Source organism: Panthera tigris, chromosome E3 (genome assembly GCF_018350195.1).
Source record: "Panthera tigris isolate Pti1 chromosome E3, P.tigris_Pti1_mat1.1, whole genome shotgun sequence".
In the NCBI taxonomy this organism is placed as follows: Eukaryota; Metazoa; Chordata; class Mammalia; order Carnivora; family Felidae; genus Panthera; species Panthera tigris.
This window is the reverse complement of record NC_056675.1, coordinates 10,197,743-10,211,781: the sequence shown is the minus strand read 5'-3', so window position 1 is coordinate 10,211,781 and position 14,039 is coordinate 10,197,743. Positions and strand designations below refer to the sequence as shown.

Sequence of the window (14,039 nt, the reverse complement as noted above, 5' to 3'; positions counted from 1 at the left end):
GGCCACGCCCACTGGGCTTTTCCAGGCCCCATGGATCCCGGCCAGCTGGCAGAGACCCCTTCCCGACGACGCCTGTGCGAACGGCACCGAAAATGTGGGGAGGTCGGGGAGTGTCGAGCAGATTGTGATTTGCACCGCAACCCCTGCGAGCCCCGGAGAATTAGCTTGGGAACTGGGCGATGAAGAGCGAGGGGCGGGGTCGCAGGCCCCGGCCCCGCCCACTCTTGGCACCCCCCCACCCCCCCACCCCGCGCGGTGCGCCACTCCCCGGCGAGTCCTTCCTCCCAGAGCGCTTGGTGAAGGTGGGAAGAGGGGCCACGTCACAGTCTCCAGGCCCGGGGACCCGCGGCTCCGCCCCTCCCACCCCCGCCGGAGCGCTGGGCACGGATCTAAGACTCACCGGCCCCAGTCCAGGGCCAGCCCAGTCGCCGCCGCCCGCCCACAAAGCCACAGGCAGGTGCAGGCGCTGCTTAGGGGCGAGCGGGCTGAGCGGAGCCGTTAGCGCGCGCCGTCCGTCCGTGCGTCCAAGCCGTCCGCGCGTCCGTCGAGGCATCCCTCCGTCTGCGCGCGGCAGCTCCCACCCAGGCCCGGCGGCCACGGCCCGTCGTCTTCCCGCACCCTGAGCCGCCCGGCAGAGCCGGCCTTGGCGCGGCAGCCATGTCCATGGGCCTGGAGATCACGGGCACCTCGCTGGCCGTGATGGGCTGGCTGAGCACCATCGTGTGCTGCGCGCTGCCCATGTGGCGCGTGACGGCCTTCATCGGCAGCAGCATCATCACGGCGCAGATCACCTGGGAGGGCCTGTGGATGAACTGCGTGGTGCAGAGCACCGGCCAGATGCAGTGCAAGGTATACGACTCGCTGCTGGCGCTGCCGCAGGACCTGCAGGCGGCCCGCGCCCTCATCGTCGTCGCCATCCTGCTGGCCGCCTTCGGGCTCCTCGTGGCGCTGGTGGGCGCCCAGTGCACCAACTGCGTGCAGGACGACACGGCCAAGGCCAAGATCACCATCGTGGCGGGAGTGCTCTTCCTGCTGGCCGCCTTGCTCACGCTGGTGCCGGTGTCCTGGTCGGCCAACACCATCATCCGGGACTTCTACAACCCCCTGGTGCCGGAGGCGCAGAAGCGTGAGATGGGCGCGGGCCTGTACGTGGGCTGGGCGGCCGCGGCGCTGCAGCTGCTGGGGGGCGCGCTGCTCTGCTGCTCCTGCCCGCCGCGCGAGAAGAAGTACGCGCCCGCCAAGATCGTCTACTCCGCGCCCCGCTCCGCCGGCCCGGGCACTAGCACAGCCTACGACCGCAAGGACTACGTCTGAGGGGCGGCCGCGGGGAGACCCCACCACCCCACGGGCGAGAGCGCCCGCCGGTGCCGCGTGCGGCCTCTCCTCGGAGACCAGCCCCCCCTCCCCCCAGGTGCCAGGAGCTCTCACACTGGACCGGGAGGGACCAACCCCGCGGCCCCTTCCTGGGCAGCACACCCCGCTCCCCGGCCCCACGGCGCGCGGGGGACCAGCCCACACGGACAGTGAAACCTCAGCCCCTCCGGAGAGCGGGGCCGGGTGGCCGCCGCTACTTGCCCGCCCCGTCGGGCCTCGGTCCCAAAGCCCGCGTTGGGCAGGGACCGGCAGTCTTGGAAAGGGCCAGTTGATATTTTTCAATAAAAGCCTTTCGTTTTTGCAGTTACGGGCGCCTACTTTCTGAGCGAGCGCCGACAGGCCTCCACCTCCCTACCCAACACCCGCCCCGCAAGGGTTGGTCTTGGCTGGGTTCTGCTCTCCCGCTATGAAGCTTAGAGAAGGCAGAGGTGGGGTAACCAAGAAAGTGTGGTTCGAAACCGAACTGGGTGCGCCCTAGGTGGCCATTTGGCCTACGCACTGGGGATTCAGACATTGAAGGGCCAACCTAGAGAGGCATGAGCACTTCCAGCCTGCTGCATGGACAGAGGCATGGGGGGGGGGGGGCGGGGAGAAGCGTGGCCCCGGGCCCTCCTCCCTAGTCTTTGCCTTCTGGGTTTGTGCTTGGAGAATCGTCCTCCCCTGTGCGGCTGCACATCTAATCTTCCCTCTCCGTGTGAAAGAGCACATTCAGTGCTATGATTTCATATTTGGAAGGGGGGAACAAAAAGCCCTATTGTTTTGGTAAAACAGCGTCAAAAGTAAAGCTGGGCGGCAGTTTCTCACCTGGAGGGGCAAGGAGGAAGGGGCCTCATTTTCTTCCTAGGGACCCCCAAGGGTCAGGATGCATGACCCTCTGGCGAGGCTGTAGGGCTTGAGTTTAAACAGGCTTGGAAGGCCTTGTGTCCGGGAGAAGGCGCAGGAGGTTCAGGTAGTAGGAAAGGGGGCCTGTGCCTGGGACCAGGAAAGAGAGATCCCCCCAGGGCTGGCCGCACAGCAAAGTGTGAGGGGAATGTGGTGAGGCCCAGCCAGGGCCCAGGAGGAGGCCAAGCCATGGAGTCTCAGATGCAGAATTACAGACTCTGGACCTTAACTCTGGGGTTTTGGGAGTCATGGAAGGACACGCCTGGTCAGATTTATGCTCCAAAATACCATCTCCAGGAGCCCCTGGGGAAGTGGGATTCCAGGAGGGAGAAGAAGGTGGGGACACCATCGAAGAGGGTCCACAGCCATCCTCTTGGAGATGGTGTGGCCAGAAAGAAGGCAGGGACAGTGGGGTCAGGAGCAGGGCCTGACAGGGGCTGGAAGGAAGCAAGATGAGGGCTTGAGAAGCATCTCGATAGGTAGGGTGAGGGAGATGGAAACATTAGGATAACCCCAATCTTCTGCCCTAGGTCATTGCTGGGATGGCTGGCGGATGCCATTTACCAAAATGGGAAACCAGGTTTCTGGGGAAAGATGATGGTTTCAGTTTTGAATGCACAGAGTTTGGCAAGCCTGTTGGGCCTCCAGGCAGAGACGTCCAGGAAGCGGCAGGGCATATGTAAAGAACTGAGACTCGGGAGTGGCCAACGCCGGCTGTTGTTAGCATACAGATGGCACCTGAAACCAGGGTGACTGAGGTTGCAAAAGTGGTCAGGCAAGATGAGGCCCGAGGAGTAGCCGTGGGGTTCAAGGCAGCAAGGTGGTTCCTGGTGGCCTCGGCAGGAGGCGGGCGGGCAGACGCGGCGGGCGGGCAGACGCAGCAGGCGGAAAAGCCAGTGGGAGTTGAGAAGTAAAATCAGAACATCTGGACCATGGGCCCAAGACCTTTGCTTATAAAGGGAGTCTAGGCCAAGTTAGCAAGTTGACAGGGAGCAAGGATCAAGGGACAGGATATGGGATGGAAGAGAATGATTTCCCAGTTATTGTATCTCAGACTTCTCCACCTGCAGCAAAGCTTCAGCAGAAGGTCCTAGTGGCCACCGGGTTTTTCAGCAGGCTACTCCCCCCACCCCAGCTCCCCCCAAATTATCCAGTTAGGGAATACCGACATGTAGCCACCCTTTATGACCCAAGGAAGAGGAAGGAGGTTACGATGAATAGTAGGGACACCCTGGCTTTAGGTCATTCTCTATAAGATTCCAGGAAAGTTCAAGGGGTTGGGGTTGGGGGTGCTTTGGGGAAACCACTCCTCTAGCCTGAGGGGGAGTAAAGGTGAGGGAGGAATGAAGGGGAGAGGCTGGAGGGAGAGCTGGACCGGAAGTGAGCTCAGGAAAGGGGGAGGGCAGAGTAGGGGGGCCTCCGTGAGGGGAGGGGGCCCAAAGAGAAGGAGGGAGCTCAGTGAAGGGGAGGGGCTCAACGGGGAAGGGTCAGGAGGGAGGAAGCTTAGCAACAGGAGGTGAGAGGGAGAGAACTAAGAGGAGAAATTTCTCTGGGCCTGGCTGGGATGGAATTGATGAAGGAGTAAGGGGGCAGACGGGCCAAGGGGGTTGCATTTGCCCTTGAACCTCCACAGTCTCTGGCCATGGATGCCAGGTTGGGCCAAGTCAGAACTGAGGGGCACCTGAGTGGCTCCTTTGTCCCAGAGGGCCCTGCAGGTAGGAACAAGGTTATTCATTTACCACCAGCTTCCAGAAGGCAGCCTGAGCACAGTGCCTCCCGGGCCACCCTAGGGCAGAGATGCAGCCCAGGGCTGGAGCCAGCCTGCCCTGCAGCCCACCCCCAGTGCCCCTGAGCCAGAAGGATGTGACAGAGAAGGGAGACAGCCCCTTGGGTGGGAGGCCCTCAGCTCCTCCCCTGGCTCCCTGGTCTCTTCCCAAGCCTGGGCTCCCCGGGGCCCCCTGGGGGCAGTGAGGTCTCCTATCCCATCCAACGCTCCTCCCTGACCCGCACGTGTGCGCGCGCGCGCACACACACACACACACACTTGCCAAGCTCCAGGGCCTGTCCTAACTCTACCTGCTGTTATGCTTTTAGAGTTTAGGGTCTATACACGGGCATGCAGACCACAGGCTGAGGGGAGTCTCACGGGAAGGATCCGGGAAAACTTCAGCAGGCTGGAGGAGAGACAGGCATTTGATGTGAAGAACACCCTGGACTGAGAGAGAGTAGAGTTTCTAGATCTTTTCTCCGTGTGCCTCTGAGCACTTCCCTTCCCCTTCTGGGTCTCAGTTTCTCCACCATTTCAACCAGGGGGTTGAACCAGGTGGTCCATGGAGGCCCCTCTAACTTGTATTTTCCATCCCTGTTTTTATCCTTTTTTAAATGTTTTTATTTATTTTTGGGAGAGAGAGAGTGCAAGCAGGGGAGGGGCAGAGAAAGAGGGAACACAGAATCTAAAGCAGGCTCCAGGCTTCTGAGCTGTCAGCACAGAGACGAACACGGGGCTCGAACTCGTGAACCGCGAGATCATGACCTGAGTGAAGTTGGACACTTAACTGAGGCACCCAGGTGCCCCTTTCCCCGTTTTTATCCTTATCACCCCTTGCAGAAGAAAATTAGAACCAAACCGACAGGGTAAGCCGGGAAGTTCACTCCTCTGAGCCTCGGCTTCCTCATCCGCAAAATGGGTATGATAATGGCACCAGGCGATGTCGAGGATTAGCTGAGTCATCTTCTGGGTTTCCGTTCAGCCTATTCTCACCCCATCACAGCACTATGTTGTTTTGTTTCTTTCTCTCTCTCTTTTTTTTTAAATCTTTATTTATGTTTGAGAGAGCGAGCACGAGTGGGGGAGGGGCAGAGACAGGGAGACAGAGGATCCCAAGCAGGCTCTGTGCTGACAGCAGAGAGTTCAATGTGGGGCTTCAACTCACGAACCATGAGTTCATGACCTGAGCCAAAGTCGTACGCTTTATATATATATATATATATATATATATATATATATTTTTTTTTTTTTTTAATGTTTTATTTATTTTTAAGACAGAGAGAGACAGAACATGAGTGGGCATGGGGCAGAGAGAGAGGGAGACACAGAATCTGAAGCAAGCTCCAGGCTCTGAGCTGTCAGCACAGAGCCCGACGCGGGTCTCGAACTCATGAACTGGGAGATCATGACCTGCGACAACCGGCTGAGCCACCTGGGTGCCCCACCTTTTTTTTTTTTTTTTTAAACATATATTCATTTTTGAGAGACAGAGTGTGAGCAGAGGGGTGGCAGAGAGAGACAGGAAGACACAGAATCGAAAGCAGGCTCCAGGCTCTGAGCTGTCAGCACAGAGTCCGATGCGGGGCTCGAACCCAAGAACTCTGAGATCGTGACCTGAGCTGAAGTCAGACACTTAACCCACTGAGCCACCAAGTCGCCCCATGTTGGTTTTTCTCATCAGACTTCCCACCACAAGGTCATCCCCCAAGCTCAGGGGCACTGCCCCCAGCTTCTGTCCGTCTGCAGCACCCAGCGGAGGCCAGCGCCCATTTGCAGAAGGAAGGCATGACTGCGTGCTTTTCCGCCTGGCACAACGCTTGGCACGCAAAAGGACCTCAATTAACGCGAACTGGTACCAATGTTTTGGGTTATTCAGCCAGGCAGGAGCCTGGGAACATGAGGGCAAGGGCTGGGCCATGAGAAAGTCCTCGGTTTCTTCAAAATCCACAGCCCCGGACACCCCCTGCCAGGCTCTGTCCCATTCCACCTCCCACCGTTGTGCCTCAGGCTGCCCAGGGCTTGCCACACCTGTTCCAGCTCTTCCTCCTGCCCGGACCAAAAGCCAAGTGCTTTATCAAACAAACACAGCATTTATTGTGGCTCCCTCAAGGTCTACGGCAGGCCTGGAAGAACAGACAGTACCTTCCTTCTCCCTCCCCTACCAGGGCTCCATTCAAGGTCATCTGTGCCAAGACAAGTATGTTCTGCAAAGCAGGTTAAGGGAGCAAGAGTGCGGGCTCTTGTGCTCGCTGACGGACCTTGGGCATGTCGTTCGCCACCTCTCACTCATCTGTGAAAGAGGTGATACCATCCCTGATCTACTTGACCCCCAAAGAACCCCGCAGGGTAGGCATTACAAAATGAGGCCACCAAGGCTCACCAGCTGATGGCCCTCCTGCCAATGCCAGCCCCTGGCCTGTCAACCTCGTCACTATTTCTAGATGTGTCCACCTGTCTTCTTCCCCACTTGCTGCCATGACTCTAACCAGGCCACCACCATCTTTCAGTAACAGCCCCAAGAGGGTCACCTGCCTCCAGGCTCCCTCCCCAACCCGGCTATGCCCCTGTCCAAGCCACTGCCCTCAGAATAGCCAGGTGACAGTTCAATCTGACCATATCACTCACTTACTTAAAATCCTTCCAGTCCCCTACTCCCTATGGCTCTCAGGATCCCACCCAGACCCATGCGCCATGATTGCCTCCATATTGGCTCACGTCCTCCCCACCCCAACCACCAAGGCCCATCCCCTCTGGATTTCCTTCATTTCTTCATAAGCCCTGCCCTCTCCAGGCCCCAAGCCTCTCACCACAAGTTGTTCTCTGTTCTGTCCAGCTTCCCCACTCTCACCTCACCCCTGTTGGCAAGTTTACAGGTCATTTCACGTCTTAGCTGAAGGAAGCTTCCCTGACAGCCAGCCTATTCCCACAGAGTCCTGTCCATCCAGGAGGACACCATGGCATTTGTCACTCTGTACCCAAATCACTTCCCCCTTTTAAACAATCCCACGGCATCTATTGTCATCTGGTAAGAACATAAGCCTAAACAAAACAACACGAACAAATGTTTCAGAACTATACTCCCAGCAAAGGACACCTAAAAAAACCCAAAATGCATTGTCTTCTCAACCATTTCTCGCCTCATTGACCATTTCTAGTTGAAGACACTTTGGAGCAGAGTAATACGGTCTCCTTATTTAGCATGATTCAACTTATCATGGCTTAATCGACTGAGCCACCGAGGCGCTCCAGATTTTCTTTATTTTCCTTATTTATTTTAACTAATTCCGACATGCAATGTGGGGCTCGAACTCACGACTCCCCGAGATCAAGAGTTGCAGGCTCCTCTGACTGAGCCGTCCAGGCTCCTGATTTCAATAAGGGTGCCAAGAGAACTTACTGGAGACAGAGTAGTCTCTTCCACAAATGGTGCTGGGAAAACTGGATATTCACATACAGAAGATGAAGCTAAACCTTTACACAGACAAGAATTAACTCAAAATAGATCAAAGACCTACACACACCAGCTGAGCCTATAAAACTCTAAGAAGAAAACATACCGCAAAAGCTCCACAGCATTGGACTTGTCACCAGTATCTTGGTTATAACACCAAAGGCACAGACAACAAAAGGGAAAAAAATAGACAAATTGGACCTGGTGAAAATTTAAGAGGCACCTAGGTGACTTAGTCAATTGCGTGTCTGACACTTGGTTTCGGCTTAGGTCATGATCTCACGATTTGTGAGTTAAAGCTCTGCATCAGGCTCTGCATTGATGGGCTCTGCTCTCTCTCCCTCTCTCTGCCCCTCCCTGCGTGCACATGCTCTCTCTCTCTCTCTCTCTCTCTCTCTCTCTCAAAACTGAATAAACAAACATTAAAAAAAAGAAAATTTAAAACTTTGTGCATCAAAGGACACTTACGGACAGAGTGAAAAGGCAACCCACAGAATGGGAGAAAATACTTGCAAATCATATATCTGGTAGGGAATTAATATCAAAAATATACAGAGAACTTCTAAAATTTAACACCAATTCAAAAACAGGCAAAGGATTTGCATAGATGTCTCTCCAAAGTAAAGAAGATATATGAATGGCCGATAAGCACATATGAAAAGATGCTCAACATCACTAATCATTAGGGAAATGCAAATCGAAGCCACAATTCGATACCACCTCACCCCCATTAAGATGGCTACTATGGAGAAAAAGAAAGAAAGAAAGAAAGAAAGAAAGAAAGAAAGAAAGAAAGAAAGAGAGGAAGGAAGGAAGGAAGGAAGGAAGGAAGGAAGGAAGGAGTGAAGGAGGGAAGGAAGGAGGGAAGGAGGGAAGGAAGGAGGGAAGGAGGGAGGGAAGGAGGGAAGGAGGGAAGGAAGGAAGGAGGGAGGGAGGGAGGGAAGGAAGGAAGGAAGGAAGGAAGGAAGGAAGGAAGGAAGGAGGGAAGGAAGGAGGGAAGGAAGGAAGGAAGGAAGGAAGGAAGGAAGGAAGGAAGGAAGGAAGGAGGGAAGGAAGGAAGGAGGGAAGGAAGGAAAAAACAACTGTTGTTGAAAATGTGAAGAAGTTGGAGGCCTTGTGCACTGTTGGTGGGAACATCAACTGGTAGGGCTGCTGTGGAAAACAATATAGCGGCTCCTCAAAAAAATTAAAAATAGAACTGCCATGTGATCAAACAATTCCACTTCTGGGTATATACCTAAAAGGATTGAAAGCAGGGTCTCAAAGTCATATTTGCATACTCCTGTTGCTATCACTAGTCACAAGAGCCAAGGCGTGGCAGCAAAGCAAATGTCCATCTATGGGTAGCAAGATGTGGCCTTCTCCATACAATGGAATGTGATTTAGCCTTAAAAAAGGAGAGAAATTCTGACACCTGCTACAACACGGATGGATCTTGAGGACATTCTGCTAAGTGAAATAACCCAGTCACAAAAAACCAAACGCTGTGTCATTCTACTTATATGAGGCATCTAGAACAGTCAGATTCATAAAAACAGATAGCAGAGTGGTGATTACCGAAAGCTAGGACAAGGGGAGCAGGGGGAGATAGGAGTTATTGTTTAAGGAGTATAAAGTTTCAGATTTATAACATGAAATAGTTCTGGCTATATATTTCACAACAGTGTAAATACATTTACCACTATGGAACTGTACCCTTAAAAATGGGTTAAGACGGTAACGTTTATATTATGTATTTTTTACGACAAGTTTAAGATTTTGTATAGAGAGGAAAAATAAATTTCAACCTGAAGAAACAAAAAAATATTTGTATCATATACAACAGAAAAATGGTTAATATACCTAATATAAAAAGAGTTCCTGCGGGGCGCCTGGGTGGCTCAGTCGGTTGAGCATCCGACTTCGGCTCAGGTCATGATCTCACAGTCCGTGAGTTCAAGCCCCGCGTCGGGCTCTGTGCTGACAGCTCAGAGCCTGGAGCCCATTTCGGATTCTGTGTCTCCCTCTCTCTCTGCCCCTCCCCTGTTCATACTCTGTCTCTCTCTGTCTCAAAAATAAATAAACGTTAAAAAATTAAAAAAAAAAAAAAAAAAGAAAGATTTTCTAAAAAAAAAAAAAAAAAAAGAGTTCCTGCAAATCAATAAAAGAGAGTACGGTAAGCCAATAGAATAATTGGCAAAGGGAAAAAGCAATTACAAAAGAACTCTTATGCTAATAAATGTATGAAACGATGCATAACTTCCCTATTAAACAATAGTTCTCTAAATTCTCTAAATTAAACAAGGTTTTTTCCCTGCCTTTTCAGATTGGCAAACTTTTTTTTTTTTAATTTATTTATTTTGAGAGAGAGAGAGTGTGTGGGAGGGGTAGAAGAGACAGAGAGAGAGAATCCCAAACAGGCTCTGCACCATCAGTGTGGAGCAGGGCTCGAACTCACAAACCATGAGATCATGACCTGAGCTGAAATCACGAGTCAGCCACCTGGCCAACTGAGCCACCCAGGTGCCCCGAGATTGGCAAACTTTAAAAACCGATCATATCGGGGGGGGGGGGGGCCTGGAAGGCAGCAGACAGCACGCTGGATTTGGAAGAGAGTCTACTGGCGGGATTATATACAGAGAGGCATGAATGGAGCTAGGGGACTCAGTAAAAGACATTGAGGTATGAAGAAACTAACAACGGTGGGGAGCCATTCCACCCCCAAGCCTGAAGAAGCAAAGGGAACTGTAGCAAACCAGTAACCTGGGAAAACCAAATAGCTCCGCATCTCTCTCTCTCACCCTCAGAAGACAAGAATGACCCAGTCTGGAAAAGTCAGACTCCAAGCGGTACAGAGAAGACCAGACAGGAATTGGAGACAATAATCAGCACTTTGAGGATATTCCACCTGAGAGAAAATAACAGCTAACAGCTTTTAAGCACAAGGGTTACCAAGTGATATCAAGTGGTATCATCATCATCACCCCCATTTTTACAGACAGGAAAACTGAGGCATAGAAGCGTTGTACTATTTGCCCAGAATTCACACAGGGGATCTGGGCTTTGAACCCCGGGCAGTCTGGTACGCTAGAGCCCAGGTTGCATGCCATGTCTCGCCTTTGCCCTCTCCCCTGCTGGGGGAGGATATATCGATACCACCGTTTTAAAGGGCAATTTGAGGGGCAGCTGGGTGGCTCAGTCAGTCAAGCATCCAACTTTGGCTCAGGTCATGATCTCACCATTCCTGGGTTCCAGCCCCGCGTGGGGCTCTGTGCTGACAGCTCAGAGCCCAGAGTCTGCTTTGGATTCTGTGTCTCCCTTTCTCTCTGTCCCTCCTCTGCTCGCACTCTGTATCTCTCTCGCTCAAAAATAAATAAACATTTAAAAACAAGTTAAAGGCAATTTGGCCATTTCTATATAAAATAATAATAGCAATAACAATAGTAGTAATAATAAAATCCTTTATAAATATAAAGATACTCTGAGACCCAGAAATGCTACTTCTAGGTAACTTTGTTCTGAAATACTCACAGTGTGCAAGGATATGGGCTATTCATTTCAGGAGCAACGCATAAGTGGAACAGACCCTCAGCTGGAGGGATGATTCTCGATTAGACTAAGCCAATCACGGTGGTTGATCTCTTTCACTCCCCTGTGGTGACGGGTTTACAGTATGTAAACAGTTCCAGCCAGTGAGACAGGAGGGAAAAAGTCCCTTTTTGGGAGGCAGAAGGGATAGGCTTCTACATTTCTAAGAAAGAGAGCACTCTGTCTTTACTTGGATGTTGTCTTGTTAGGTGATGGGATCTGGAATTCTATCGCCAAATTGACGCCTGCAGAGAATGAGCCTGGGGATGATTTTGATGAGGGCATCCCTCTGAAGAGGAGGAACTTGCAGCCCTGGAAATATTTTCTACCCGGTTATAACTGCCTGTTCTCTGGGCCCTCACCCTCCTTAGATCTCTGGCTGTGGGGGACGCAACTTTTCTTATTGCTTAAGGCAAGTTTGACCTGGGGTTTCCAGCCAAAGATGTCCTAACCAGTACAACTTGGCTGTCCTTAAAAAGGGGGGTGGGGGGGTGGGGGGGGACGGCGCCTGGGTGGCTCAGTCGGTTAAGCATCTGATTTCGGCTCAGGTCATGATCTCATGGCTCATGAGTTCGAGCCCTGCATCAGGCTCTGTGCTGACAGCTCAGAGCGTGGAGCCTGCTTTGGATTCTGTTATCTCCCTCTGTTTCTGCTCTCTCCCTCTTGCTCTCTCTCTCTCTCAAAAATAAACATTAAAAAATTTTTTTCTTAATCAAGTACAATGTCTCTCATAAAGTAGTGTTGCAGAAAAATAAACAAATAAATACAATCTGAATCTGATCAATTTCCTAGATCTAGTATTAATTTACACGGTAAGTAAGTGGAACAAAGTAACACGGAACACATAGTCTGCAAAATGACAACTGGGTTTTTCATTGACCTTCCCCCCAAAAAGAAATCAAGGGAAAAACTTGAGATGTCGAGGAATCTATAGATCAAAAGAGACCTAAAAAGATCTAGCAACCAATCCTAGCTGTGGCCACTCATTGATTGCTGATTCAAACTATTAAAGTTGATGGTATTTATGAGACAATTTGAAATTGGAACATTGAGTAAGATAATTGATAATATTAAGGAATTATTACTTTTTTTTTTAAGTTTATTTATTTATTTATTTAAGTCATTTCTCCACCCAACGTGGGACTTGAACGCGTGACCTCGAGATCAAGAGTCACATGCTCTTCCCACTGATCCAGCCAGGTACCCCAGGGGATTATTACTTCTTAACATGTGTAAACGATATGGTGGTTTATGTTTAAAAAACAAACAGGGATGCCTGGGTGGCTTAGTCAGTTAAGCATCCGACTTCGGTTCAGATCATGGTCTCACAGTTTGTAGGTTCAAGCCCCATATCAGGCTGTCTGCTGTCAGCAAAGAGCCCACTTCAGATTCTCTATCCCCCTCTCTCTCTGCCCCTCCCCTGCTCATGCTTTCTCTCTCTCAAAACAATAAATAAACATTAAAAAAAGAAAAAGAAACATATCCCTCAGAAATACCTTCTTTCTCTTGCAAAAAGAGAAGTTTCCTTGACTTCACATCTGCAAACAAAGACCACCCCATTTCCCTGCTCACCCCTGATTCTGCCTCCTCCCCTCCCACATGCCAACCAGCCTCTCCTCTCTGCTCCTTCCCTTCGCCACACCAAGCTGCTCCCGGCAAGGTCCCTGGTGGCCTCCAGGTTGCTATGGCCAACGGTCACTTTTCTTTCTATCCGGAGCTTACTCACTCTCAGCAACTTTTGACCTGGGTGATTGCTCCCTCCTCCTCAGAACCCTGGATCCTGGTCCTGCAGCTTGCAAGCTTTGTGATGGTGGGCAGTTAATTAACCTCTCTGTGGCTCAATGCTCTCGGCTCTAGAGAGGGATCAATAAATAATACAGCCATTAATGGACGAAATGACTTAATGGACATAAAGCACTTAGAACAGTGTTTGGCAAATATTAAGTGCTCCATAAATGTTAAGTGTTATGATATCTCAAGGGCATCTCAAACTTAACATGGCTCAAGTAGAACTCTAGATTGTCCCTCCCTACGAGTACCGTGTAGACTGGAAAAAATGTTCCTCTCCAGCCTTGTCCATCTCAGTAAATGGCACAACCACCCACCCATGCGGTCCTCCCAGAAACCTGGGAGTTGTCCTTGACTCCTTCCTTTCCCTCACCACCGTCTTCCTCTCTACCCATCCAATGCTTCATCAAACCCCACTGATTCTAACTCCAAAACATATCTCAGCTCTACCTCTCTCTACCTCCAGGGCTACCTCCCAGCTGGAAGTTGGCATCACGTCCTAACTGGACAACCACAGTAGTGTCCGAGCTGATTTTCCTTCCTCTCCTCCGTGTGCCCTTTGGTCTGTCCTTCTACCCTCCCCTGTGCAGCCAAACAGTCCTATAAAAATGTAAATCATGTCAGGGTACCTGGGTGGCTCAGTCAGTTAAGCACCCGCCTCTTGATTTCGGTTCAGGTCATGATCTCAGGGTTCATGGGATCGAGCCCCAAGTTGGGCACTGCGTTGATGGCGTGGAGCCTGCTTGGGATTCTCTCTCTCCCTTTCTCTATGCTTTTCCCCTGTACATGCTCGCTCTTTCTCTCTCTCAAAATAAATATATAAACATTAGAAAAATGTAAATCATGTCTCTCCCTCCTTAAACCCTTCACTGGCTCTCATTTTTCTTAGAATAAAGACCAAATCCCCTCCCAGGCCCCTGCTTGGACCAACCCCAGGCCACATCATATATGCCTTTCTCTTCTTGCTTCCTCTGGGCACCTCAGGGCCTTTGCATACACTACTACCTCTGCCTAGACCACTTTTACCCCTGGTGTTCATATGACTCCCTCCTTCTTATCCTTCAGATTTCACCTTACTGGAGGCCTTTCCTTACCACTCTCTTTAATATTGTTCAATCCAATTACCAATGAACACAGTATCCTGCTCACTGAACTTAACACAATTTATACTTACATATTTATTTCTTTGTTTATGTATGTACAGCTGTC

At 51.2% G+C, this 14,039-nt stretch overlaps 1 protein-coding gene across 1 annotated transcript; it reads left to right on the top strand.

Annotated features, from left to right (window-relative positions):
• The first annotated feature begins 490 nt into the window (after positions 1–490).
• On the top strand, positions 491–1,681 carry CLDN3 (claudin 3). Its single transcript, XM_042971569.1, has one exon. It carries the CDS (start codon positions 658–660, stop codon positions 1,312–1,314), a length of 657 nt encoding a protein of 218 aa, XP_042827503.1. The 5' UTR covers positions 491–657; the 3' UTR covers positions 1,315–1,681.
• The last annotated feature ends 12,358 nt before the right edge of the window (positions 1,682–14,039 follow it).